We start from the raw sequence: 23,980 nt of genomic DNA, 5'->3' as shown, positions 1-23,980 counted from the left end.
ACTTGTTCACCTGTGCTTGGAAATAAGGCACGTGGGGGTGATATTACAGGAGTCCAGAGCTGAGTGTGCTCATCAAGGACGGACCCCCAAAGAAGTACATCCCAGCTAATGGCCTGGCTCCTGGAGCCTTCAGCTAGTTGTTCCATCTGTCCCCTGCTCTCAGGCCAATAGACACTGACTTTCTACCCCATGTGCAGGACCAGGGAATGAGCAGGAGGAAGGAGGCGATACCCTGCACCACACCCGCCGGCTGTGCAGCCTCAGGAAATCACCTGTTGGTAGCTCTGCTGCTGAGGTATCGTGGGGGGTACCAGCCGGGGCTGACTCGCAAACACATGACCATCCAGGTAGAGGGGCGGCAGGTGGCTACCTAGGAGAGGGAAGAAGGCACCGGCTTCACTATAGGACACGAGGACACGACTCTGAGGATTTACCGCGCCCACCTGCCTAGACCCGCACACCCAGCGGCCACCTGCCATGGTCTCTCAGTCTCTTTCCTCCTCATCTCCCTGCTTTTGAGTCCACAGTAGAGGGTCAGAAGGATCTATTGGAACCGCATCATTGAGACACTGGCAGTGGGTCCTGCTAGTCTCACCCACCCTAGGGCACCAGCACAATGGCTGGCAGTGAGCATCACCCTGGACGTGGCAGCCACCGTCAGGGGCACACGGGGTTGCCACCACTTCCTGTCTAGGCAGGGCCAGGTCAGCAGCCTGGGACATGTTGGCCCAACTTCCGAAAAGGGGAAGGGCACATGCCTGGCTCTAAGTGAACAGGCCCCTGGTTCCACAGGTTCTTGGTGGGGGATGGTGCCCAGGGCTATCACACAGGAAGGGAGGTGAGGCATGGGAAGGGGCAAAGATACCTGGAAGAGAAGCAGAAGGCGCTACGGAAGCCACAGGCATGGGTGGCATGGATACGCCCCCAAAGGAGCTGTAGCTGACCCCACTGGAGGCGCCCCCAGATGAGGGTGGCTGGATGCCTGAGCCAGCAGCCCCAGGGGAGCTCTGCTCGGGCAGGCTGGGCGAGTTCTCCCATGCCTTGCGCGCAGATTCCATCTTAGGAAAAGAGAGGATAGGTGAGAATTACTGGCCAGGAGGTGGTGGTGGGCACACAACCAGGGTTGGGGCACGGAGGGCTCGAGGTTCAGTTACCTTCAGAGTGAGGTCGGCGGTGGGGAAGGACATCTGGGACAGGCCGATGGCCCTGTGCATGTGATGGTCCCGCCGGAGGATGGGGATGCTCTGCGTCAGCCCAGCCTGCAGGGAGCATGGGACGCAGATACGCACACACCCAGGGACCCGAGTTCCTTGAAGTCGCCACACCCCAGCACCCACTGCCTCCTGACAATGGATGCTAAGCTCACAGGTGTCCCTTCCCAACCAGGAGACAAACCCTCCCACCACCACCCCCAACCTGGCACCAATCAGTGAAGACCCCTGGCCAGCAGCAGCATAGGCTGAGCAGGAACCTCTGAGCAAGAAACACCAAGCCTGAGCCCAGCATTTTCCAGCACAAGTGGACAAACACCCTGACATATGTGCAGTCAAGAGACTGAGCGACCATAATCTACCTTAGGACTACACTATGCAAGGTCCAGTCCTGGCTCAAGATTGTGTACTGAATCTTCCCTATAGAGAAATCTACAGCCACTGCCTGAGACCCGCCAGCACCACACACTTACGTTACTGGCCAAGGCATCCTGGAGTTTCACAACTGGATTCCCAGGAGGTCCAGAAGCAGAACCCGGGGGCAAGCTGAAGTCTGAGTCCTAGAATCAGGAAAGAGCCCGCTGAAGCTACCCACTGACCTGTTGGCAAAGCACAGCCCTTCGGCTATGCAACGAGAGGCAGAAGAGAGTGCGGGGTGAAGGTGCCTGCCTGGTGTCCAGCACCACCAGGGGTCACTCCTGAGCACAGGACCAGGAAAATCCCTAAGTATCACTGGATGTGCCCCAACAAAACAGCATGCACTCAGTCCACACCACCCGAAAAGACAACAGCACGGTGGTTAAAAAAGTCTGTGGAAGGCCCTGCTCAGACATTCCCAAAGGCTCGGACCAGCACTACCTCACACCAACCCTGCTCACCAGCCCCGAGAACATAGCAGAGGTGGAGATAGCTGGAGATATGGCTATTGAAGAGGGAGCTCAACCCAGGCTCAACCACAGCCCCCTGGAATCCTACTTGGCAAGTTCTCCCTGCCCTCCTGCCCTACCCAGGACCGAGCCCCACCTTTGGGTTGACTCCAAACTCGATGGGAGGCACTGGCAGCACTGAATCCACGTGGATCTCCACCCCATTGACGGGCGCTACGCCTGGCCCCTGCAGCCGCTCGGTACCCTCCGAGCCCTTCCTGTTTTTCAGGGAGCGTTCATTTCCTATGGGGCCCGGCCGGTGCTCCTTGCTCTGCCCTGAGCCTTGCTCTGAATCCTTGACAGAGAGCAGAGGTGGAGACATTTAGAACAGACAGGCCCTTTCCTGGGGGCCAAGTGCTGGGGCGCGGGTCGAGAGGAGGGAGATGGGCCCGGGCACACCTTGCGCTCGGGCGGCTTCGGGGCCTGCTCCTTGTGGCTGTCGGCCTTGGGCTCTAGCCCGGCACTCATCTCCTCAGGCTTCAGGGTACCATATGGAGAGCTGCGCTGCGAGGAGGTGGCCGAGGACTCCCGGGACTCAGCACTCAGGTCCACACCACTGTCTCCCTGGCTGCTCTTAAAGGCCTGCTGCAAGAAGCCCAGGATGGTCAGGGCCTCTCACCGCAGCCTAGGACACAGGGTCACAGGGCTCCACCCGACTTCTGGCCTGCCTGCCCAGAAACCCAAGTAGGAGCTCTGGGCTCTGGACCACACCGGATAGTAGGCCTTTGCTGGAGCGGCTAAGGAGGGGGGTCCCAGCTACATCTCTGCTGACTGGGTTCTCCCCTTCCCGTAGGCCAGTGGAAGAGTCTCTGGCCATTGAGAGCCAAGGGGGAGCCTGGGTGGAGAGTGGAGGGAGCCAGCCAGGGGTATGAGGAGTGAACAGGCAACAGCCCGGGATGTCCACTCACCTCGGCAGAGCTGGACTCAGTGCTGTTGAAGGCAGTGGCGGCCTTGGTCCAAGCATCGCTGGAGGCAGCCTGGACGGGAAGAGCTGCCAGGGAGAAGAGTGACGATCGGTGGGACAGCTGAGCACAACCGAGGGCCTGGTAGCTGCATCCTTTTGTCCACACTCTCAGATCCACCCAGTATGAATGCATCTAGGCAACACCTCAGCTCTAGGGCCTGTGAGGGACCCCTGAATGCCCACAGCAGTTGCTCTTCTGCTCTGTCTTCTACAGTTAGTCCAAGACCCAAGTCAAGCACTCAACCTCTGCAAACTGCCAAATCCTGATATCTTGAGTGCAAAAAATGGGGCTTCTGCTGGTAGGTCAGGCTCAGAGGCTCCCTGGTCCCATCCATAGCCCTTAAGATTTGTGCCCAGAAACCAAAAAAAAAAAAAAAAAATTTTAGAAAAAAAGGGGGCCGGGCGGTGGCGCTGGAGGTAAGGTGCCTGCCTTGCCTGCGCTAGCCTAGGACGGACCGCGGTTCGATCCCCCGGCGTCCCATATGGTCCCCCAAGAAGCCAGGAGCAACTTCTGAGCGCATAGCCAGGAGTAACCCCTGAGCGTCACAGGGTGTGGCCCAAAAACCAAAAAAAAAAAAAAAGATTTGTGCCCAGGATACCATGATCCTAGGGGGGAAATGACTAGAGTCAAGTCTAGGCCAACTGCTGAGTTGACTGAGTTGAGCAGGCACCTCTGAACACCAAGACCCAGAGAGTCGAAAGATGTGTACAAGCATGCACACACGCACACAACATGCAAACTGACCAAGAGTCAGAGTATGGAAGATGATGACGGCACTGCCTTTCAGGCAGAGCTGACTGGTCTCCAGTGTATTCTGCTATTTTGTAAGCTATCAGATCTGACCCCAGAAACCAAAGGTGGGACACATGGTAAAATGCAGGAATAATGGGGTCGGAGAGATAGCATGGAGGTAAGGAGTTTGCCTTTAATTGCAGAAGGTCAGTGGTTCGAATCCCGGCACCACATATAGTCCCCCGAGCCTGCAAGGAGCGATTTCTGAGCATGGAGCCAGGAGTAACCCCTGAGCGCTGCTGGGTGTGATCCAAAAACAAAAAAAAAAAAAACAGGAATGGCAGAGAAGTTGCAGATGGAGAGACAGAACAAGAATCAAGGCACCTGCTTTGTATACAGAACCATGGCACTGCCCTAAAAAGGCCCAGACCAGAAAAATCTACAATTGCTTTTGTTTGTTTTGGTTTTGGTGTCACAGCTGTGATGTCCAGGTATGACTCCTAGCTCACGGGACCACCTGGGCTCAAACTCAGGTTAGATAGATGTGTGCAAGGTGAGTACCCTCTCAGCTGTGCTCTCTCTCTGGCCCCAGTTTAATTAAGGGTGGTCTTGATTGAGGGGTTGACCACTTCAACAGCAAAGCCTGTGTCTCTGTTCTCTCTCTCTCCCTGGAGGCTCTGAAATGGGGGATTCTGCAGCCATGTGCAGCACCAAGGTTCCAATCCCAGCCCAACCCCAGGTTGGAGCGTTTCTCATGCATGCGCCCACCCCTCACCCCCTCTGGACAGCGTGATTGAGCCTCTCTCTTTCTCCTGACGCTGGGCAGAACAGTGGCTCACCCTTAAGAGCCACCCAGGGACCCCTTCTCACAGCGTACCTTGACTGCTGCTCTCCCAGATCTCTGTTCCCAGGCTGCTGCCAGGCACAGCCACCTCGCCTTGCTCCAGACACAGATTATTCTGCTTCTTAGCAAACCGAGGAGGGATACGGGAGAGACCTCGGCCTTTGACTGGCGGCACCTGCCAAAAAGAGCCCCTCAATGAGCCCGTGAGGCCGCCTTGATGCTGGGCACCCCACCAGCCCTATACTTCTGTCAGAAATGTCCTGGGTACTCGAACCTCAGCGCCTGTCATGACCCAGAGACGCTAAGCCACCTCTCAGGACCCTACCACAAAGGACAGCAGTGCTACCAGGCAGCCCTGACAGCAGCTCAGGCTGGTGCTGTGGGCCCCGGAGAGCACAGGGCTGGCAACGTGTCACTCCACCACTGTGTGCTTACTGGTACTGCTTGCTCCTTCTTCCGACGCTCCTCCTCCAGCAGGCGGCGCTGCTTCTTGGTCAGGACCTCGATGAAGCCTTCGCCCACCATGGAGCCCACCTCACTCTCCTCTCCAGGGCTGGACCCGCAGTTCTCCATGATGGCATCTGAGTGGGAACCATCAAAAGGGAAGTTTGAGCATCTGTCCCAATGGCTGTCCCCAAAGCCAGACTGGTGCTCAAGAGGAGGGCGCAGGGCTAGTGACCCTCCAGAAACCTCACTTGAGAAGGAAAAGTCCTGCCTTGACTTTGAGAGGCCTCAAGCTTGATCCCTGCACCAATTCCACGACAAAAGTAAACCAAATCGGGGCTGGAGCAATAGTGCAGCGGTAGGGCATTTGCCTAGCACGCGGTGGATCCAGGATGGACTGCGGTTCAATCCCTGGCGTTCCATATGGTCCCCAAGCCAGGAGTAACCCGAGCGTCACTGGTGTGGCCCAAAAACACAAACAAAAAAGTAAGCCAAATGATTTTGTTCTGGTTTTTGGGTCACACCCGGTGGCTCTCAGGGATTACTCCTGGCTCTAAGCTCAGAAATAGCTCCTGGAAGGCTCAGGGGACTATATGGGATGCCGGGATTCGAACCACCATCCTTCCATGCAAGGCAAACACCTTACATCCATGCTATCTTTCCGGCCCCCCAAATGGTCTTTACACACTGATGTTCCCGGTTTTGTTTTGCTTGTTAGGGTCCACAACTGGAGGTGTTCAGGGGTCACTCATGGCTCTTCCCTCAGACATTACTCCGGACAGTGCTCAGGGACCATAGAAGATGTCAGGAATCGACCAGGGGTGGCCCCATGCAAGGCAAACATATTCACTGTCCTATCACTCGGCCCAGATTCTCTGCTCTTAAGCTGCCTCAAGGTCCTGGACGAATCATTCTGGACCTCAGGCTCCCCCCAAGCTGGATCACCACAGGGCTGATGACCCCTTCTCTGGGCAACACCTGGGTGGGAGCCCCGTCATGGCTTCTGGCAGGGACTTGTGTGGCCAAGGGACTATGGACTCACTCCCGTAGCTCAGGTCAAACTGCTGCAGGGCCTCTCCCTGAGGGCCAGTCCTCTGGGCTGCCAGGGCTGCCTCTGGATCCGCTTTCTCACACACAGCTTCAGGCACCTCCGAGGTACTGGGGCCTGACCGCTCCAGGGTATAATGGCCACTTCCACCACCACGGCCACCAAGACCTGCAGGCAAGGCCTCATCTGGGGACCTGGAAAGGAAAGAAACCCTGTCAGCTCCAAAAAGCCCCATGTTGAGGAAGGAAACATGGCGTATGCACACAGACAGGTCCCACACACACAGACAGGCCCGACCATGGCTACTGCCTCTCACTGCCCCCTGGTCATCGTGTCTGGGGAAACAGGGTACGGGGCCACAATCGATGCTGTCACAACCCTCTCGCTCAGGCCTCCTGCCCTGTCTTCCTGGCCAGCAGGCCGCACGCCAAGCAGGTGAGACCTGGCAAGACCCACGGCTGAAAGAACCTCAGCTCATGCCATGGTGAATGGCACCCCAGGTCTCTGCACCAGGGTCCGGTGTCGTTTCTCGTGCTGAACCCTCTCCGGGGTGGCCTGCGGCCTGGAGCCCAGAGCTTGGGTCCATGGGGCCCACTGGGAAGTCACCCCAGAGCAACACCCGCCATAGCAGCTGTGCAGGAGCTCTGGGGTGAGGATGAGACTGGGTTTCGTTCCTCAGGCCACATCATCACCACCACCACCACCACAACAGCCGCAGCCGCAGCAGCACGCACGGGAGAAGCAGACAATGGTATGAGGGACGGACGCGGGGCCTGACACAGGCAGGGCGGCATGCAGGGGCACTAGGAGAACTGGGCCCTCACACAACAACACAGATCCTGGGGCTGCGCTCGGCGTTACCTTTTGGCTTTCAGGGGCGTCCCGCTCTGTTGGCTCTCAAAACGGGGAGACGTCTCACCACCACCTGGCCTCCCAGCCTTCTCCCCACACCCTCCCGGCTCCAGCTTCCGGCTCTGTCTGTCCACCAGCGGCCTCTGGCCGGAGAAGCTCCTCTTGGCCAGCTCCTTCTTCTCAGCCAAACCTGGCCCAGGGGAGCTGCCCTCAGGCTGGGCACTGGCCTCGGGTCCTGAGCCCTCCCGCCGCTCGCGGCGCTCGCTGAAGTCACTGCTCTCTGACGCTGTCTCCCACTCTTCGTTGGCATGGTCGGAGGAGTTCTGGTACGCCAGCTCTGGGGTCCGGCGGCCCGCCATGCTGCTCTTGTTGCCCAGACACACTCTGGCCTGGCCGGGCCATGGGTTGGTCAGCAGGGCGGGCTCTTCCTCAGGCCCCCAGAGTCCCAAGGATTCTCGCTCCTGCCGGAGGCGCCGAAAGCGAGGGGGCTTGTCCTGGCGCAGGGGACGGCGTCTCCTGAAGGGCCGGTTCTCGGCACTTTCTGAATCGGGCCTGGGCTCATCGGGAACGAAGGCTCGGGCCCCGAACGAGTCTGAGTGTCGGTAGGCATCGGCAGCATAGTCCCTGTCGGCGGGTCGCCGGGATGTGCCCGGGTCAGGGGTGCCATACTCCTGCCAGGAGGTGCCTGTGCTCTTGCTCTGCCAGTGCGGAGACTCCCTGGACACAAAGGTCCGGCGTGTGTAGCCACAGTGGCTCAGACGGGGTGGGAGGGCACGTCCAAAGGCCCGAGGTCCTCGGCTCTTGGGGTCCAGGCCGCAGGCATCCTCGGGGCAGGCCTTGCTGGAGCGCCAGGATTCTCGAAAGTCGCCCTTCCGGGTGCTGGTGTCCTCCCGCCCTGGTGGTGAGCCCTCATGGCCACCTTCAGCACCCCTCTGCCTGCGTCGCTTGGGCAACTCCTCGTACTCAGAGCCTTCACTGTGCGTCTCGCTGGCGACCCTGCGCCGTGGCTTGGCTCTGGGAAAGTCTTCGGGCTGGCTGAACTCTCGAAGGCCCCGGCCTCGACCACTCCGTGGGCTGCTGCTGCTACTGCTGCCGCCATAGAGGCCCCGTGTCCCGAGGACGCCACCGCCATTGCAGAGGGCTCCAGAGGCAGTGGGCCGGCCCCGGAAGGTGAACTCCCGGAAGCCCCGGCCACGGCCTCGGGGTGGCCCGCGGCCTCCCCCAAAGGCCTGCTCCTCATCGATGAAGATCCAGTTGTTCCTCTTGGTCGGGGGCACCTCGCCCGGCTCCCGGGATGGCCGTGGCTCCCAAGCCCGCGCCGGCTTTTCCTCCTCCGAGCCCAGACAGGTGCGGGCCGTGTCTGGGTCCTCAGTGGGGGACGGTGGGGTGCTGGCCAGTGAGGGGTCGTTCTCCTTGGCAGGACGGGCACCCTCGTAGCTCCCCTCCTGCCTGGCCCGCTCCAACTCCCTCTCCTTGTCTTCCACCTTGAGCGCCTTAAGGACAGGCTTCTTGACGGGGCCCGATCTCCGAGGGCGGGTGGGAGGCTCCTGCTGCTGGCTACTGGGAGCCCCGGCTTCAGGAGTCCAGGAGGGCTCCAGGGACGGCTGTTTGGGGGCAGTTCCCTCCTTCCCCCAGGAGGATCGGGGAAAGGTGGGCTCCTCCTGGGGTGGCTCAGGCTCCACGCTGGCGGCTGTGTCAGAGGCTGTGGACAGGCAGCCGGCATCCCAACTGCTATACTCAGGCTTTTTCTCACTGGGGGGAAAGTCAGGCTCCCTGGGGGAGCGCCTGAGGTTCGGGGTTGGCACCCCAGGAGCACCAGCTTCCTGAACATTTTCCTGGGACGAAAACAAAAGCTCCTGGCCTATCCTTTGAGAAGAGACACAGCTGTCAAAGTCTGCTGGGGCCTTCTTGTCAAAAGCGCTCAAGCACGCCTCGCCCCTCTCCTCAGGGAGATCGCGCTGGGCACTTACGCCCCCGGACCTTCCGGGTGAGGCAGAGTAAGAGCTTTCATTCCTGAAAAGGAACCAGAAAAAAGCAGTCAATGGGATTGGAGCCCGGTTCCTTGTTTCCATGCTGAACACAGAGCTCGGTTTTTTTTTTTTTTTTTTTTTAAAGAAAAAAAATTTTTTCAAAAGAAAAAGGAAAAAAAAAACACGAAAAACACCTAAGCACCAACATTTGCTCTATCTTTGAGCAGGTCTCAGAGCTGCAGGGCCACGGGCTGGTCGGTGGCACCTGGTGTCCAGATAGTGAAGAATGCAGTGGCCGCGGGGTGGCCTGAGCCGGGCCCCCCTGGAGACAGAGAGCAGCGGGGCATCCTCGGGATTCAAGAGCATGCTGGAGCCTGGGAGTCCACGGAGAGCCTGGGGTCGGCCGGCCGGCAGGGCCAGCTTGCTTTCCTTTCACAGGGAGGTGCCCCCCTTCCCTGCGTGGCCGCCCGCCCCCTGCCTCTGCAGTCCTGCGGCAGAGAGGAGCCTCGCACACCAGCACTCACGCCATCCAGCGCACGCGCCAACCCAGGGCCCGCCGCACGGGGACACTCTTGCTGCAGGTGTGCGGCCGCGGGCAGAGTTGGCTCACCTGACATGCATGTCCATGGCCAAGGCGTCGCCGGGCTTCGGGTGGGGCAACGAGTAGCCCTTGCCCTGCAGTGCCATGTAGCCCTCGGGGCTCCACACGGGGGCAGGGTCGATGGAGGCCACTTTTCTGTCTTGGAGAGGGGCCACACAGCTCTGTTCCTCAGAGCGGCAGCCTGAACCACCGAGGGACTCTTGGGGCAGCATGGGTTTCATCAGTCCTAAGGGACAGCAAAGAAGGCCTCTCTGTCACCAGGCTCAGGAAGCAGTGCCCACCAGGCAGAGGATCCTGCCGTGTTTCTGCCAGCACAGGCAAGTGATCAATAATGACAGCCCCAAGGCTGTGGCACCCCGGGCCAGTTTGAACCAGTTGGCATGACTCCACGCCAAAACCCTGGTGAGCTGCCCATGTGAGTTTCCCAGAGGCTCATTGGCCAGGATACCTCCATCCCCAATACCGACCAGATCAGCGAGGACTCAGGCCTGAAGAGCTGGAGAATGCCTCAACGCACTGGACATTTGGGCTTGGGGGATCCCCAACTCTGCGCAACTGAACCAACTGGACCTCAGTAGATGGAGGGCTTTGTTTTCAGGATCCCTTCTGTACCCAGTTTCCAAAGCTCATGGAAAGCAGTGCCCTTCTCTTCTAGCCAGACAGCAGGGCCAAATCATTGACACATGCACCCCAGTCCCACCTGGCCTCTGCCTTGAGACTGCAAAGGCCTCACACTCACACTGCTCCTAGCCACAGTGCTCTCAAGACATGCACACCTGCCCATTAACTCCTTCTACACTCACAAGCTTTCTTTTCTTTTTGTTTTGTTTTTTGGGCCACACGTGGTGACGCTTAGGGGTCACTCCTGGCTATGTGCTCAGAAATTGCTCCTGGCTCAAGGACAATATGGGACTCGAGGGGTAGGGGGGAAAGCTGGGGGATCCAACTGCTGTCCGTCCTGGGTCAGCCGCAGACAAGGCAAACACCCTACCGCTGTGCTATCGCTCCAGCCCCTACACTCATAAGCTTTCCTGGCAGAACTGTGACTGTTGAGACCAGAAAAGCTCCTAGATGCTGAGACCAGAGTTATGGGATGGCACCTGGGGTGGGGTCAGGCTAGCTTGTGCAGAGCCCTCCCCCAAGTAGGAACAAACTCTCCCAGGCACTCATAGTCCTGGGCAGAGTGTGGGCTTTATGTTGGGGGAGGATGCCTAAATTTGATCCCTGGCATCAAACGGTCCTGAAAGCACCACCAAGAGTGAATGACCTATGAACAGGTGTAAGCAACAACAAAAAATTAGGCCCCAGGGGGCCGGGCGGTGGCGCTCGAGGTAAGGTGCCTGCCTTACCTGCGCTAGCCTAGGAGACGGACCGCGGTTCGATCCCCCGGCGTCCCATATGGTCCCCCAAGCCAGGAGCGACTTCTGAGCGCATAGCCAGGAGTAACCCCTGAGCGTCACCGGGTGTGGCCCAAAAAAAAAAAAAAACTAGGCCCCAGATAAAATCTGCTTATGGGGGGGTTTCAGTAATAATCGCCACTGGAGAGATGGTACAGAGGTTAAGGAGCATGGCCTCATGGGACAACATAGGCTTGCTCCCCAGAACAGGCAGGGATAATGCCAACCTCCTTCTCCTCCCACAAATATATGCTTGTCTGTGTGGTCCCAACCCCCACCCCACACTGCACAGCAGGTGTCAGACAGTGAAACATTGCTGGAGAAATAAAAGAAGTGAGAAACAACTCTGGGGTCTATTCTGCAAACATATTAGATGGTCTCACCCCCTTGTTTGTGAGAGCTCAGGGTCCTGAGCTGGGCTGCAGGAAGACAAGCACCAATGGGCCTCCACACCTAGCCACACTATCATGCCAGGGTATGGGATGCAGCCTCCCAAGGCTTCCCTGGAGGGCCCAGGCAAAGCATCACCAAGAAGCAAGAGAAACATCACCAGGAGGGAAAAAGTGCCAATGAGGACAAGCAGAGAAGAGGTGACAGGGCGACAGTGACTACTGCCAAGGCAGCACATAGAAGGCAGAGACAGAGCATTAGCTGGGTCAATGTGGGTATCCCCTCCCCGACTTATTTATCCCACCTGAATGATCAGAACCACCCAAACCTGGAATGGGAGAGAAGAGGAGTCTGCTGGGGGGGGGGAGGGGATAAGGAGAGTTAGAGAGAAGAGAGAATCAGAATCAGCAGAGAGAATCAACAAGAAGAATCAGCAAATGGAAGTCAGTCAGCTGAAGAGCAGCTAAAAGGGAGACAGAGGCATTGAGAACCAAGAAGGAGCAGAGAAGTAGCTGCTAGGAAAAGGCTTAGCATAGAAGCCATGTGAGGAAATGAACATGGCAGTTAGGACAGTAAAATAAAGCGGGCTGACTCCTGGAACTTTATCTGACTGCTTTGTGAATGCCACTAGGCCGTAGGGGCTGCAGGAGCTGGGCCAAGCCGAAAGACCTCACCATCCCCACACCAACTCTAGGACTCTTTAATTATATTAAAATAACAGGCTATGGCTGCGGCGCAATGGGACACCCCAGAACCAAGGATGAATTAGTTTTACATGCGTGAGGCCCTAGATTCAATTCCCCTCACTGCCAAAAGAAAAAAACCCACAGAAAAAAAAATACCCACAGAAACCAAAATACACAGAGAATTCTACCAAGAGAATCTCAATCTCCACAGCCAACTGGCACCCCGTTGGGGTTGGCCTGGGGTCACCAGGTCTTCCTGCACTATGTATTGGTGGGCCCCTCCATAAAAAATTTAAAAACTGGCTTGTTCTTCAAGCCCAGATTGAGCACATAGCTGACCCTGGTTTAAGAGCCACAACACTGTAAGGAGTGACCCTTGGGCACCTCGGAATTGGCCCGAACAGTCCAAAAAGGAGGAGAAAAGAAAATCAAAAAACAGATTTAACATTTAGAGTTGCATTCTATTTAAAAAATGTGATATGAAATCTCATTGTTTTGATCTGCATCTCCCTGATGATTAATGATGTGAATCACTTTTGCATGAGTCTTTAGGCTACCTGTATTTCTTCTTCAAGGAAGTTTCTGTCCATCTCTTCTCATTTTTGAGGAGCTTAGGTGCTTCTTGCTTGTTATGTTCTCCCAGTGCCTTATGTACCTTACATATTAACACCTTATCGATGGATATTAGGTGTCTCAGACGGAAAGGTGGGTGTTTTTGATGGAAAATGTGCACTAGTGAAGGGAAGGATGTTGAAACATTGTATGATTGAAACTCAAACGTGAACAACTTTAGAACTGTGCATCTCACAGTGATTTAATTAAATTTTTATTTAAAAAAATTTTAAGTGGCACCTTAAAACACAGAGAGCCACGAGCCAAGCGACAGTGTAGCGGGAGGGCGCCTACTCTGCACATGGCTGACCAGGTTTGATTCCCGACATCCCATAGGTGCCCTGAGTCCACCAGGAATGATTCCTGACTGCAGAGCAGGAGCAAGCCCGGAGCACTGCTGGGTGTGGCCCCCCAAAAAAGCAAACAAAAAACCGGAACTTGTTGGAGTCAGCAAGTAGCTCAGGTCACATTTGCCTCCATCAGCAATGAGAACACACCCACCCGGGGAGGGGGGGATTATATCAGATGAAATGTTTAAAAAAAAAAAAGACATACATAAATGAAATGAAGGCGAAAGGTGCCTTTGAGAAGGGTAAGAAGACTCTCAAGGTGAAAGGGATGAAGATAGGAGCAAAATCCATGTGCTAGAAGAGGATCTCCTCTCAGGGAACCACTGTCATGGGTCCTTTCAGTCACAGACAGCTCACACCCCGAGCAGGCACCCAGCTCTGCCTGTGTCCAGCTCCTGGGCATGTGCTTACCTGAAGGGTGCAGCGCCGAGGGGTAGAAGTCCACGGGGGTGCGCGTGGGAGGAATACGCGGGTCCATGTAGGACGGCATCATCATCCACCGTGGGTCAAAGCCCAGCACCTGCGGGGGGTGCGGGTAGAAGGGGCGCTGCGGGTACACGGGCTGCCAGTGCTGCATCTTGTACAGCTGCTCCTGGGGAAACAGCCACAGGCCCCAGTGAGCAGAGTAGCGAGCACTGTCCGAGAGAGCAGGCACTGTCTGCTCCCAGGTGTAGTCATGGGTACAGTGCCAGGGGACAGGCATGGAGGGCAGGCATGGGTACTGCTCACCACTGTCCTCCTGCACTCTCCAGAATTACTGGACCCATGGACCCCTCTCATGTAGGCCCCCAGGGCTCTCCAGTACTTAGAGTTCTAGGCTTCCTACTGCAGGACCCAGCCTCCCAAGAAGACCGTGTCTAGTCGGCTTAGCTCTGCGACCTTCACAGCCAGCAAGCACCCTAGTCCCTGAGCTCAACCATGGAGCACGTGGCCTGTCCGGTGTGCTCCCATACAACTTGTGTTGTGCTCCCACACACCCTCTTTCTATCCTAGGCTCCTGAGCATCCTCCGTCTTGTCCGCTCAGCCAAGTCCTGTTACATATGGGCCCAGGTGTAGGTTTGAGGGTGTGGCTATGCAGGGCCACTCTCCCCTCCACACAGACCCGAGGAAAGCACCATCCCAGGAAACCTTGAGTGTCAGGCTGCCTGCCCTCCTCTGTGAAGTGCCTGTGAGTATATCGGCTCCTTCCAGGCAAGAACAAGTGGGTGTGTGATTGCTCACCTGCTGCTGCTGCTGCTGCTGCTGGCGCTGGAAGCGGGGCGGAAGTGCCTTCTGGTACTTGCTGAACTCCTGTGCGGGGGACCCTGCCTCACGGGAGCCCTCCTCACTGCTGCCATTCTGGGCCACAGCTGGGGGAGCTGCAGGAGCTTCTTCAGAAAGTGATCTGGGGGCTTCCTGGACAGGGAACTCAGGGGGCCCTAGAGGACAAAAGAGCAGAAAAATGGACCCAGGGAACTCAAGGCACCCTGTATCACCACAAATGCTTATCCAAACTCTCAGAGCCTGGCAGGTCAATGGCATCCAAACCCTGGCACTGAGCCCCAAAATCTGGAGTCCCCAACACCATGATCAAATTCTAGGCTGGGGGATAGGAGTCTGAGCAGTAAAATGCCTGTTCCCAGCGGTTATGCCCTCACAGGCCCAAAGGGTCATCTAAGCACACCCAGGCAGGGCCTGTGAAAAGTGAGATCACCCAGTTTGACTGGTTTGGGGCCACACCCAGCAGTAGTCGAGAGTTTGGTGCCAGGGTTTGGGAACTGTGGCATTACAGAACCCTGAGTTCAAGAGCCACTTTGGGGATTGTTCTGGGGAATCACACTGGAGTCAGCTATGTGCAAATCAAGTGCCTCGGGCCTAAGTGCCTGACCTAGAAAATCCAGGTTAAGGCAAATGAACCAATGCAGGACAGGCAAGAAATACCCAACACAATCATTAGGTTCTGAAATCCCTTCCTTCCCTGCTCTTCCCAACTTTGCTTTTGAGTTGTTTGGGTCCTAATTTTTATTTTGGATGTGGGGGGAGAAAGATTACAGTTATTGGACCTCACGGGAAAACACGTGATGCCCAGAATTGAACTTGAGGCTCTAACATGCAAAACATGCACCAGCCACTGACGTCTGCCTGGCCCTTTTATTTCTACTTGTTTGCCGTTTATTTATTGTTTTTACAATCAGCAGCTCTCAGGGGTTACTCCTGGCTCTGTGCTCAGAAATTGCTTCTGCAGGCTCAGGGGATGGAGGAACCATATAGGATTCTGGGAATCAAACCGGGGTCCATCCTGGGTTGGCCGCATGCAAGGCAAACACCCTATAGCTATGTATTGCTCTGGCCTCACCATTTGATTATTTTGAACTTCACCACACAGTGACACTCCCCAACCCCAGGCTACATTGGCTGGTGCTAAGGAAGTGGACACATGCCAGGGCCTTATCTATTATATTTCCTCGATTTGATTTGACCAAGGTAGAATTGACACTCCCGTTCTCTTAACTCTGTTGCAAGCAGCAAAGCCAGGGAATGAATGACAGATGTGAGTAGAGCTTTGCAGAGGGCAGGCAGGCTAGGCCAGGGCACAAGGGCAGAGGAGGCAGGAACACCAAGTTCATCACACATAGTGTCCCACGTCCCCACACTGGAGTCTGCACAGACACTTAGCATTTCCCAAGTCAGCCTGAGGATGCCCCAGGGGAAGCTGCTGGAGATACCAACAATAGTGTTAGGGCCTTCTCTTAATGGAAGGACAAGGAATGGAGCTGTGTGACCCTTTCAGAAGAGGCTTGTTCCTCAGGCTCCTCACAGCCCACTGTTATGCCACTGCTGCCAGCATACACGGCTGAGTCCAAATGGTGATCGCTAACGCTGAGGTTGAGTGAGCTGCACAGGGCCAGCAGATTAAGCACTAGGGCACCTGCTCAGACTAGAAGCTGCAGCAGAGTTCAACCTCTGCTCACAGCATGAGGGGCCAGAGTGAGAACACAGTGGTCAGGCGTTTGCACTCGGCCAAACCTGATTCCCAGCAACCGATATGGTCCCTCAAGCCTGCCAGGAGTGATTTCTGAGCTCAGAACCAGGAGTAACCCCTGAGCACTGCCAGTGTGGCCCAAAAACAAAACAACACAAACAAACAAAAAGAAATACAGAGTGTGTGACAAGGAGAAAAGTGCGGTGGACAGAAGAGAGGTGGGCAGGCCGCCAAACTGGAACAGGGAGTCCCATCCCGAGATCTGGGCCTGGCCTAAATGCTTGTGCCTGCTTCATCCTAGGAGCAGCCACGTGTGAGCACAAGGTGAGCAGAGAAACCTGGAAGAGCTTGACAACCAGCTGGGCTTAACCCTGACCAAGGGTCTTCAAACTTTTTAAACAGGGGGCCAGTTCACTGTCCCTCAGACCATTGGAGGGTCTGACTATAGTAAAAACAAAATTTATGAACGAATTCTTATGCACACTGCATATATCTTATTTTGCAATGAAGAAACAAAACAGATACAAATACAATATGTGGCCCGAGTGCCATAGTTTGAGGACCACTGCCTGACACGCACCTTTGTGGGTGGCAGGACCATTCTCCTGTGGGGGTGCCTTCTCCATGCCCGGAGAGCGGGGGCCTTCCTTCTCCACCTGCTTCTGGGCCTCGCTCGCCTTCTGCGCCTGCTTGCACTTCTGGTCCAGCTGCTTGAGCTTGGCGGCACAGGCAGCCAGCCTCTCTTCCCGCGCGCGCCGCTCCTCCTCCTCCCGCCGCTTGCGGGCACGGCCCACGGCCTCAGACATCTCCGACTGGATGAACTTCTGCCGCGAAGGGGGCTTGTCCTCTTTGTCCTCGACTGACTGTTGCCGGAACATGCTACCCGCCGAGGACTTCTGCAGGAAGAAGAGTGGGTCAGACACTGGGGGCCACAGGAGGACTTTGAGTTCCACTCTGCCATTTACTGCAGTCCCAATGAGGTTTCCAAGCCTGCACTGAATTGGAGCACCTCCAACACAGAGACCCCAAGTACTGCCAGAGCAACCTTCAGCATATGGGTCCCAAGTACACAGTACTGTCATAGGAACCTCTAGCACATGGGCCCTGAGGACTTCCGGAGCAACTTCTAACATGAGCCCCGAGGGATATCAGAGCAACCATCAACACAGGGGGCCCAAAACTGCTGAGCAACCTCCAGTACAGAGTCAATTAATCCACCATGTGCTGGCAGAAACGACATTCAAAATGTCAGTGTCTTCGCTTTTGTTTTGGGGCCACACTCAGCAGATCTCAGGGCTTACTCTTGGTTCTGTACTCGGGTCATTTCTGACAGGGCTTCAGGGCCCATTTGGGGTGCCGGATTGAAACCTGATTGGCTGAGGACCAGCGTCTTTCCCACCATCCTACTGCCCAGCCCTCAATGAGTTATTGAACAGGAGATGCACAGGTGCCCTTTCTGGAGTGCCAAGTGCACCTCTAAAAACCAGTGGGTGACACAGTCACTGGCATCGGTGCTTCTCCCAGTGCCCTCTGAACCCTTAGGGACCAAATCTTCACAGTGACCACAAAGGGGCTTGGACCTAGTGACCGCACCACTGAGCTCTCATGTCTGCCTGAGCCCTGTCAGCAAGGCCAGCACCCTTTCGGTACGTCCCCTCCCCTCCAGGTTGCCCCACAGGTTACTTGTGAGAGGAACCTGAATTCTATACATTTTCAGATGCTCCTCAATCAGATGGCACAGGAGGGCTCTGGTGCAATGAGTCAGCTCTGCAGCCATGAGCCTTGGCACAAGACTGGTGGCCCCACAGGCCGAGCAAGCTGGAAGCAGTCCTCAGCCCCCACCATGACAAAACTCAAAGGAGAAAGAACAGAGCCCAAGGGTCCCACAAAAGCTATGCGGAATGTGAGGATCATAACAGAGCTGTGACTGTTCACAATGACAGATAGGGATGTTATCTGTGTGTGCAATCAGTTAATCTGTAGTGTGATTATCAGTGGCTCCAGGTCAAACCTTCGGGAACCTAAGCACCCCAGACAGGAACAACAACTGGAGTTAATTGCAGGACCATTTCCTGGAGCTGCATTATCTCCTTGTCCCACCGGTGACTCCTAAACCTAGCTCAAGGTACTCAATAAAGGGTGTTTACACTGTAGAAGAGGAAACACAAGAGGCACCCTTGGAGAGTGAAAGGCACTGTGAATGGTGCTATGTGGCTTGAGACCCACAACTCTCATCTCTGCCCCTCCTGGGCCAGCAAGTAAGCAGAGGCCTAGAACTCACAAAAGGGGGGCGACAAGCAGCTCTACGCCCATCCTCTCAGTAGACATGTCTCCCAAGTGCTGGGTACCTGGCAGTCAGGGCCTGATGCCCAGCTGTGAAGCTTTCTGGAAGGTGGCTGTGGTTCTGGCACCTTCCGGATGATACGGGTCACACCTACAGGGTCACCCCAGTCCTTCCCTTCTTCTTGAGTCCGCTTGGCATCAGAACTGTCTGCAGAGCTCAATGACAGCTGTCGCTGCCTTCCAGGGTCCCAGCCGTCCCTAGAAGAAAACAACCCAGCCTTCATTAGCGGCCCCTTAGAGGAGACTGAGATTGGCCAGGCCAGGCATGCCTGCACCCACAACTGCAGAGGAGCTGTCTTGTCTCCAGGCCTCTTCCTGCCCCAGCGTGGGAGGTGCGCCTGGGCGAGGCTAGGGAACTGCTCCCAGATCTGTACCCAGCACTCCCACTGGAAGGTCCCCCCGCCTGACATCAGCTCCTTTCTCTACTTTGCATACAGAAGTTCTCAATACAATCTCCTCAGAATAGCACAAGCTGCCTCACCATAGGGTGTAGGAATAGAGAAGAAAGCATGGAGCGTGGAAAAGGGGCTTCTTCTGAAAGAGGGAGGTGGGGGCCCACTCTGCTCCTTTTCACATACACTGCTGTCAAGAGAAACACACACCCAGGCAGGACAGGGCTCAGCAGACCAGTGTGCACAGAGCAGTTAAGAACTGTGCTCATGGGCCGGAGAGATAGCATAGAAGTGAGGCATTTGCTTTCATGCAGAAGGTCAGTGGTTCGAATCCCAGCATCCCATATGGTCCCCCGAGCCTGCCAGGAGCGATTTCTAAGTACAGAGCCAGAAGTGACCTCTGAGCACCACTGGGTAGGGCCCAAAACCCTCACCCAAAAATAATAATAAAAAAAGAGTTAAAGGGTGGCCCTAACCCGGAGAGATAGCACAGCGGCGTTTGCCTTGCAAGCAGCCAATCCAGGACCAAAGGTGGTTGGTTCGAATCCCGGTGTCCCATATGGTCCCCCGTGCCTGCCAGGAGCTATTTCTGAGCAGACAGCCAGGAGTAACCCCTGAGTACCGCCAGGTGTGGCCCAAATACCAAAAAAAAAGGGTGGCCCTAAATGAAGTTTTCTGTCAAAAGCAACAAAGTAAAATTAGTCTCCAAGTCAGAGAGAAAAGTCTCTAGTCCTTGCAGAAGCCATGCCCAGGACTCACTGCTGTGCCCACCTCACCAAGCATGCACTTGTCTTCTGGCTCTGTGACCTTGATGCACAAAGGCACAGTGATGAACTGGGTAAGCTGGGGGACCTACAAGCTTGGCTGGAGGCAGCCACCCCAGGCAGCACCCTCAGGATAGGCCATCAGCAACCACTGGGGGTGGAGGTTTGGTAGGCAGCATCCCTGGCTCTGTGCCTTCCCCTCCCTGCCACCAGGGAACAGTCCTGCCCTGCTAGCTACCAGGGTACCCAGGAAACACAATGACAGAGAGAACAGCACAGAGCAGTGCCTCAGGCCCAGACACCAACCGCCTAAAGGTGGATTCCCACTGCAGGCGGGGCAGCTCCTTACCATTTGGGCCTTCCATCCTTCACCACCTCCTCCTCTTCTTCATCATCACTGAACTTCAGCTTCTCAGAGTAGTCCACTTCCTCGTGGAGGCCTGCACGGGAAGTGAAGAAAGAGAAAGATGAGGTCTCCAGAGGCCTGGGACCCGCCCAAAGCCAGGACAACCAGCAGACCCCACAGAGCCAGCTCACTGTCTGGGCAGGAACTTGCCACCATGTCAAAAGTTTCAAGAGCAAGAAAGGTCATGGAGCCAGAGCCCCCAACCACAGAAGTTTCCCCAGAGACCCAAAACATGCTGCCCTCCTGCCCAGGACACTCCTGTGGGCTCAGCGAACCAAATAGATCCCTGAACAGAGAGTCGGGAATCAGCCCTGGGCACTACCTAATGTGTGGTTTCTGTCCCCCTCCCAAAAAAAAAACTTCTACAAAATGACACAAAAATACAGATTAAATGGGGCTGGACATATAGCACAGCGGTAGGGCGTTTGCCTTGCAAGTGGCCAACCCAGGACCAAGGGTGGTTCGAATCCTGGCATCCCATATGGTCCCCCGTGCCTGCCAGGAGCAATTTCTGAGCAGAGAGCCAGGAGTAACTCCTGAGCACCCACACAAATTAAAGAGAAAAACTACAATCCAGAGCTGGGGAGGAATTTAGTAACCCATCTTCAGTGAGGTATTGACAAGGGTCATATGGTATTAACAAGGGGCTCTGGATGGCACCATCGCCACCTGGACCCAGCAAGGCTGGTATCACCTGACACACCCCAAAACTAAAAAACATTATGGTGATGTCATTTAGGTCCCCATCACTGCAGGAGACACAGGTGACATCATCCAACCCTCCCCCACAACAGAACACACAGATATCACCCAGGCCCCAATCAGTGTAGGACATCCAGTTCCTTCAACAGTACCAGGTGACATCACCCAGGCCAACCATATCCTGAGCACAAAGCAAGTCCCAGTGGAGTTGAAATCAGGAGCATGTGGGGCTGGTGAGATGGCGCTAGAGGTAAGGTGTCTGCCTTGCAAGCGCTAGCCAAGGAAGGACCGAGGTTCGATCCCCCGGTGTCCCATATGGTCCCCCCAAGCCAGGGGCAATTTCTGAGCGCTTAGCCAGGAATAACCCCTGAGCATCAAACGGGTATGGCTCAAAAAAACAAACAAAAATAAATCAGGAGCATGTGTCTGGCAATAATATTTTAAACAAAGAATCTAGAGTGCCCAAAGAATTTAGATGCACAGATCAATGAAACAGGAAACACCCTAAGAACAAAGAAAGACCGGAGCCAGTCAAGAAAAAAAAAAAAAAAGAATAGGGGCCGGGCGGTGGCGCTGGAGGTAAGGTGCCTGCCTTGCCTGCGCTAGCCTAGGACGGACCGAGGTTTGATCCCCCGGCGTCCCATATGGTCCCCCAAGAAGCCAGGAGCAACTTCTGAGCGCATAGCCAGGAGTAACCCCTGAGCGTCACAGGGTGTGGCCCAAAAACCAAAAAAAAAAAAAAAAAGAAAAAAAGAAAAAAAGAAAAAGTCTCTGATAGAAATAAAAGCAGACAATAATGGGGAGCTGGAGCAATAACAAGGCAGGAAGGGCGTTTGCCTTGCATGTGGCTGACCTGGGTTCAATCCCTGTCACCCCATATGGTCCCCCAAGTCTGCCAGTAATGATCCCTAAGCACAGAGCACCAGGAGTAACCCCTGAGCACTGGCAGAGTAACCCTCCCTAAAAAGAGGGGCCGGAGCAATAGAACAGTGGCAGGTCACTTGTCTTGCAAATGGCCAACCCAGAACGAAACTGGGTTCTGTTCCTGGAATTCCATATAGTGTCCTGAGCCTACCAGAAACAATTTGAGTGTAGAGCCAAGTGCCACTGGGTGCGGCCCAAAATCCAATAGTGTAGTCATAATCCCAAACAATAACAAATAAACAAACAAAAAAATCATGCTCTGGCTCAAAGGAGTCCTTCCTAATAACCAGCCTAACCCAATTGTCTGTAGCCTTTTGTAAGGCCTGACAGGGAGGTTCCAAATTCACAACAAATACAGGTTTAGACCAGGAATTGGCAAAAGAAAAAAGGGAAACTTACAGGACCTAAAACTGACCAAGAAAGAGACTGAGGAGAAAAAGGGACTAAAGACTGGAATGAGGGACCGGAGAGATAGCATGGAGGTAAGGCGTTTGCCTTTCATGCAGAAGGTCATTGGTTTGAATCCCGGCATCCCATATGGTTCCCAAGCCTGCCAGGAGTGATTTCTGAACATAGAGTAACCCGAGTGCTGCCGGGTGTGACCCAAAAACAAAAACAAACAAACAAAAAGACTGAAATAAAAGTCCCCATCATAAGCTCCATCAGCTCTAGTATGCTGACCCCACAGCACCCACAGGGGAAAACCGAGTTTCCATTTGTGTCTGACACCACACACAGAGATGAACAAATCAGCAGATCCCAAGTTAGACACCCACAAACTAACAGGTAAAACGATAAAATACAAGAAGTCAGCTTTACCACAAAAAGGGAAAACAATGATTTTCTGATGGAACACAAGAAAATAAACCATAGATGCAGATCCATAAATCTGATTTAACATGCTAATCTAGTCAATCAAAACTTCCTCAGAAGTAACAGCTCATCCAAACCCAACACTTGCAAGAGTAACTAGATCAGATACAATGGGAAAGAACTGCTTATAAAATATATGTAACAAACTACTTGCTTCCTCCCCACGATTAAAACAAAACCCCCCAAAAAGGTGTCTATGTTGGCAGCTAGCAGCAACAGCTCTCCATTTGCTCATCTTCATTAGTCATCAGCAAAATGCACATTCACAGCTCACTGAGCTCCATCGCACACCCACCAGAAGGGCTAAAATTAAAGAAACGAACATGAAGAAGCGGTCCTTGTCACATGCCAGCAGCAGCAAAGCCAATGGGGCCTAGTCCAAGCAGAAGACAAGGGCTACAGGGCCAAAGTATAGCATCCTGGAAACCCCCTTCCCACCAACACTTTGAGAGAACAAAGAGAAATAGACAGCCCCAGGGAACCTTTGGGCTGTTGGAGCAGAGACCCAGACACAGAGACAGTAGCTGAGTGGCACAAAACAGAGGGGAGCTACAACACAAGAGGAGGAGGGGCACGTGTGCGGACCTGCATCGTCTGCAGCCCCCTCTCCCAGGCAAAGTGAACGTGAGGGGGGCCAGAGGGCAAGATGGGGGGCAGCTGGCCTGTGGAGAGGCCTGGCAACTTCTACAGTGTTCTCTGCTGTGAAGAGTGTTGCACAGGGTGTCCGGTCATCAAAAAGGGCCCATGTGGGAACAGAGACAGCTCAACAGGCTGGAAGCATGTATGCACTCAAGGGCCTGGGTTCAATCCCTGCCAACTCAAAAGTCTCTGGAGTACTGCTAGGAACACCACTACATGTGCCAAACCTAACCAACACCAACTACAACAAAAACTGCACTCAAAGGAGAGCACCCTTCAAATCCCCAGAAACCCAGGACCGGACAGGGACAGGCATGTATGAGGGTCAGACACAGATGGGGCCAATCTTCACCACGACTGGAGAGCTGGTGAGCATTATTACACTACTCATTCTGCTGAACATGCTCATGACAGAATGAATGTCTTTTGAAAAGCTCTAAAATCAAGGGGCCGCATAGACAACACAGCAGGGAGGGGGCTTTCCTTGCATATAGCCAACCTGGGGCCCATCCACAGCATCCTATAGGATCCCCTGAACAATACTAGAGGGATTCCTCAGCACAGAGCCAGGAGTAGCTCCTGAGCATCACTGGGTGGAAGATGGCCCTCTAACTCCTACAGAAAAACTCCTCTGGAATCAAGACCTCAGACTAGCAGGTGGCAGAACTGGGTGGGAAGCGCCCAGCTCACATGCCAGTCCCTGGCCCGCAGAGACCAACAGTCCTGTATGCACACAGCACCCATGGCAGTGCCCTGACAACCGTATTACCCACCTGCCCAGCCGTCGTCGGCATCCGTGTCCAGGTCGTCCAGGCCCTTCAGGTTCTCAGCGTTGATGATGGTGGGCCGGGGCGCACGTTCCACCAGCTGCCGCAGCGGGCGAACCGGACGGGGCAGCCCCGGGCGGTTTTCCTTCCTGGGGAACACAGAGGAGAGGGGCTGGGGT

General features: G+C 55.0%; 1 protein-coding gene and 1 non-coding gene across 12 annotated transcripts in view; both read right to left on the bottom strand.

Annotated features, from left to right (window-relative positions):
• Window positions 1-23,980, bottom strand: part of PRRC2B (proline rich coiled-coil 2B) — a 75,193-nt gene that overhangs the window by 7,223 nt on the left and 43,990 nt on the right. For 6 of the 11 annotated variants that reach the window (XM_049773974.1, XM_049773980.1, XM_049773978.1 and 3 more), the window contains 18 exons: window positions 23,808-23,950; window positions 19,840-19,930; window positions 18,340-18,532; window positions 16,572-16,887; window positions 14,251-14,447; window positions 13,440-13,614; window positions 9,603-9,819; window positions 7,032-9,035; window positions 6,165-6,364; window positions 5,114-5,259; window positions 4,712-4,853; window positions 3,046-3,128; window positions 2,537-2,722; window positions 2,235-2,432; window positions 1,685-1,771; window positions 1,155-1,259; window positions 866-1,058; window positions 273-370 (listed from right to left, as the gene is read on the bottom strand). In XM_049773974.1, coding sequence (XP_049629931.1) covers window positions 273-370; window positions 866-1,058; window positions 1,155-1,259; window positions 1,685-1,771; window positions 2,235-2,432; window positions 2,537-2,722; window positions 3,046-3,128; window positions 4,712-4,853; window positions 5,114-5,259; window positions 6,165-6,364; window positions 7,032-9,035; window positions 9,603-9,819; window positions 13,440-13,614; window positions 14,251-14,447; window positions 16,572-16,887; window positions 18,340-18,532; window positions 19,840-19,930; window positions 23,808-23,950 — 4,774 coding nt within the window. The remainder of the gene's footprint in view (window positions 1-272; window positions 371-865; window positions 1,059-1,154; window positions 1,260-1,684; window positions 1,772-2,234; window positions 2,433-2,536; window positions 2,723-3,045; window positions 3,129-4,711; window positions 4,854-5,113; window positions 5,260-6,164; window positions 6,365-7,031; window positions 9,036-9,602; window positions 9,820-13,439; window positions 13,615-14,250; window positions 14,448-16,571; window positions 16,888-18,339; window positions 18,533-19,839; window positions 19,931-23,807; window positions 23,951-23,980) is intronic. The other 5 variants (XM_049773976.1, XM_049773979.1, XM_049773985.1 and 2 more) reach the window with 2 other exon arrangements.
• On the bottom strand, window positions 482-567 carry LOC126009945 (small nucleolar RNA SNORD62). Its single transcript, XR_007496101.1, has one exon. It is a non-coding gene; the product is annotated as a small nucleolar RNA SNORD62 (small nucleolar RNA).

The sequence above is a fragment of the Suncus etruscus genome, chromosome 5, assembly GCF_024139225.1.
Source record: "Suncus etruscus isolate mSunEtr1 chromosome 5, mSunEtr1.pri.cur, whole genome shotgun sequence".
Taxonomy (NCBI): domain Eukaryota; kingdom Metazoa; phylum Chordata; class Mammalia; order Eulipotyphla; family Soricidae; genus Suncus; species Suncus etruscus.
This window is presented reverse-complemented; position numbering and strand designations above follow the sequence as displayed.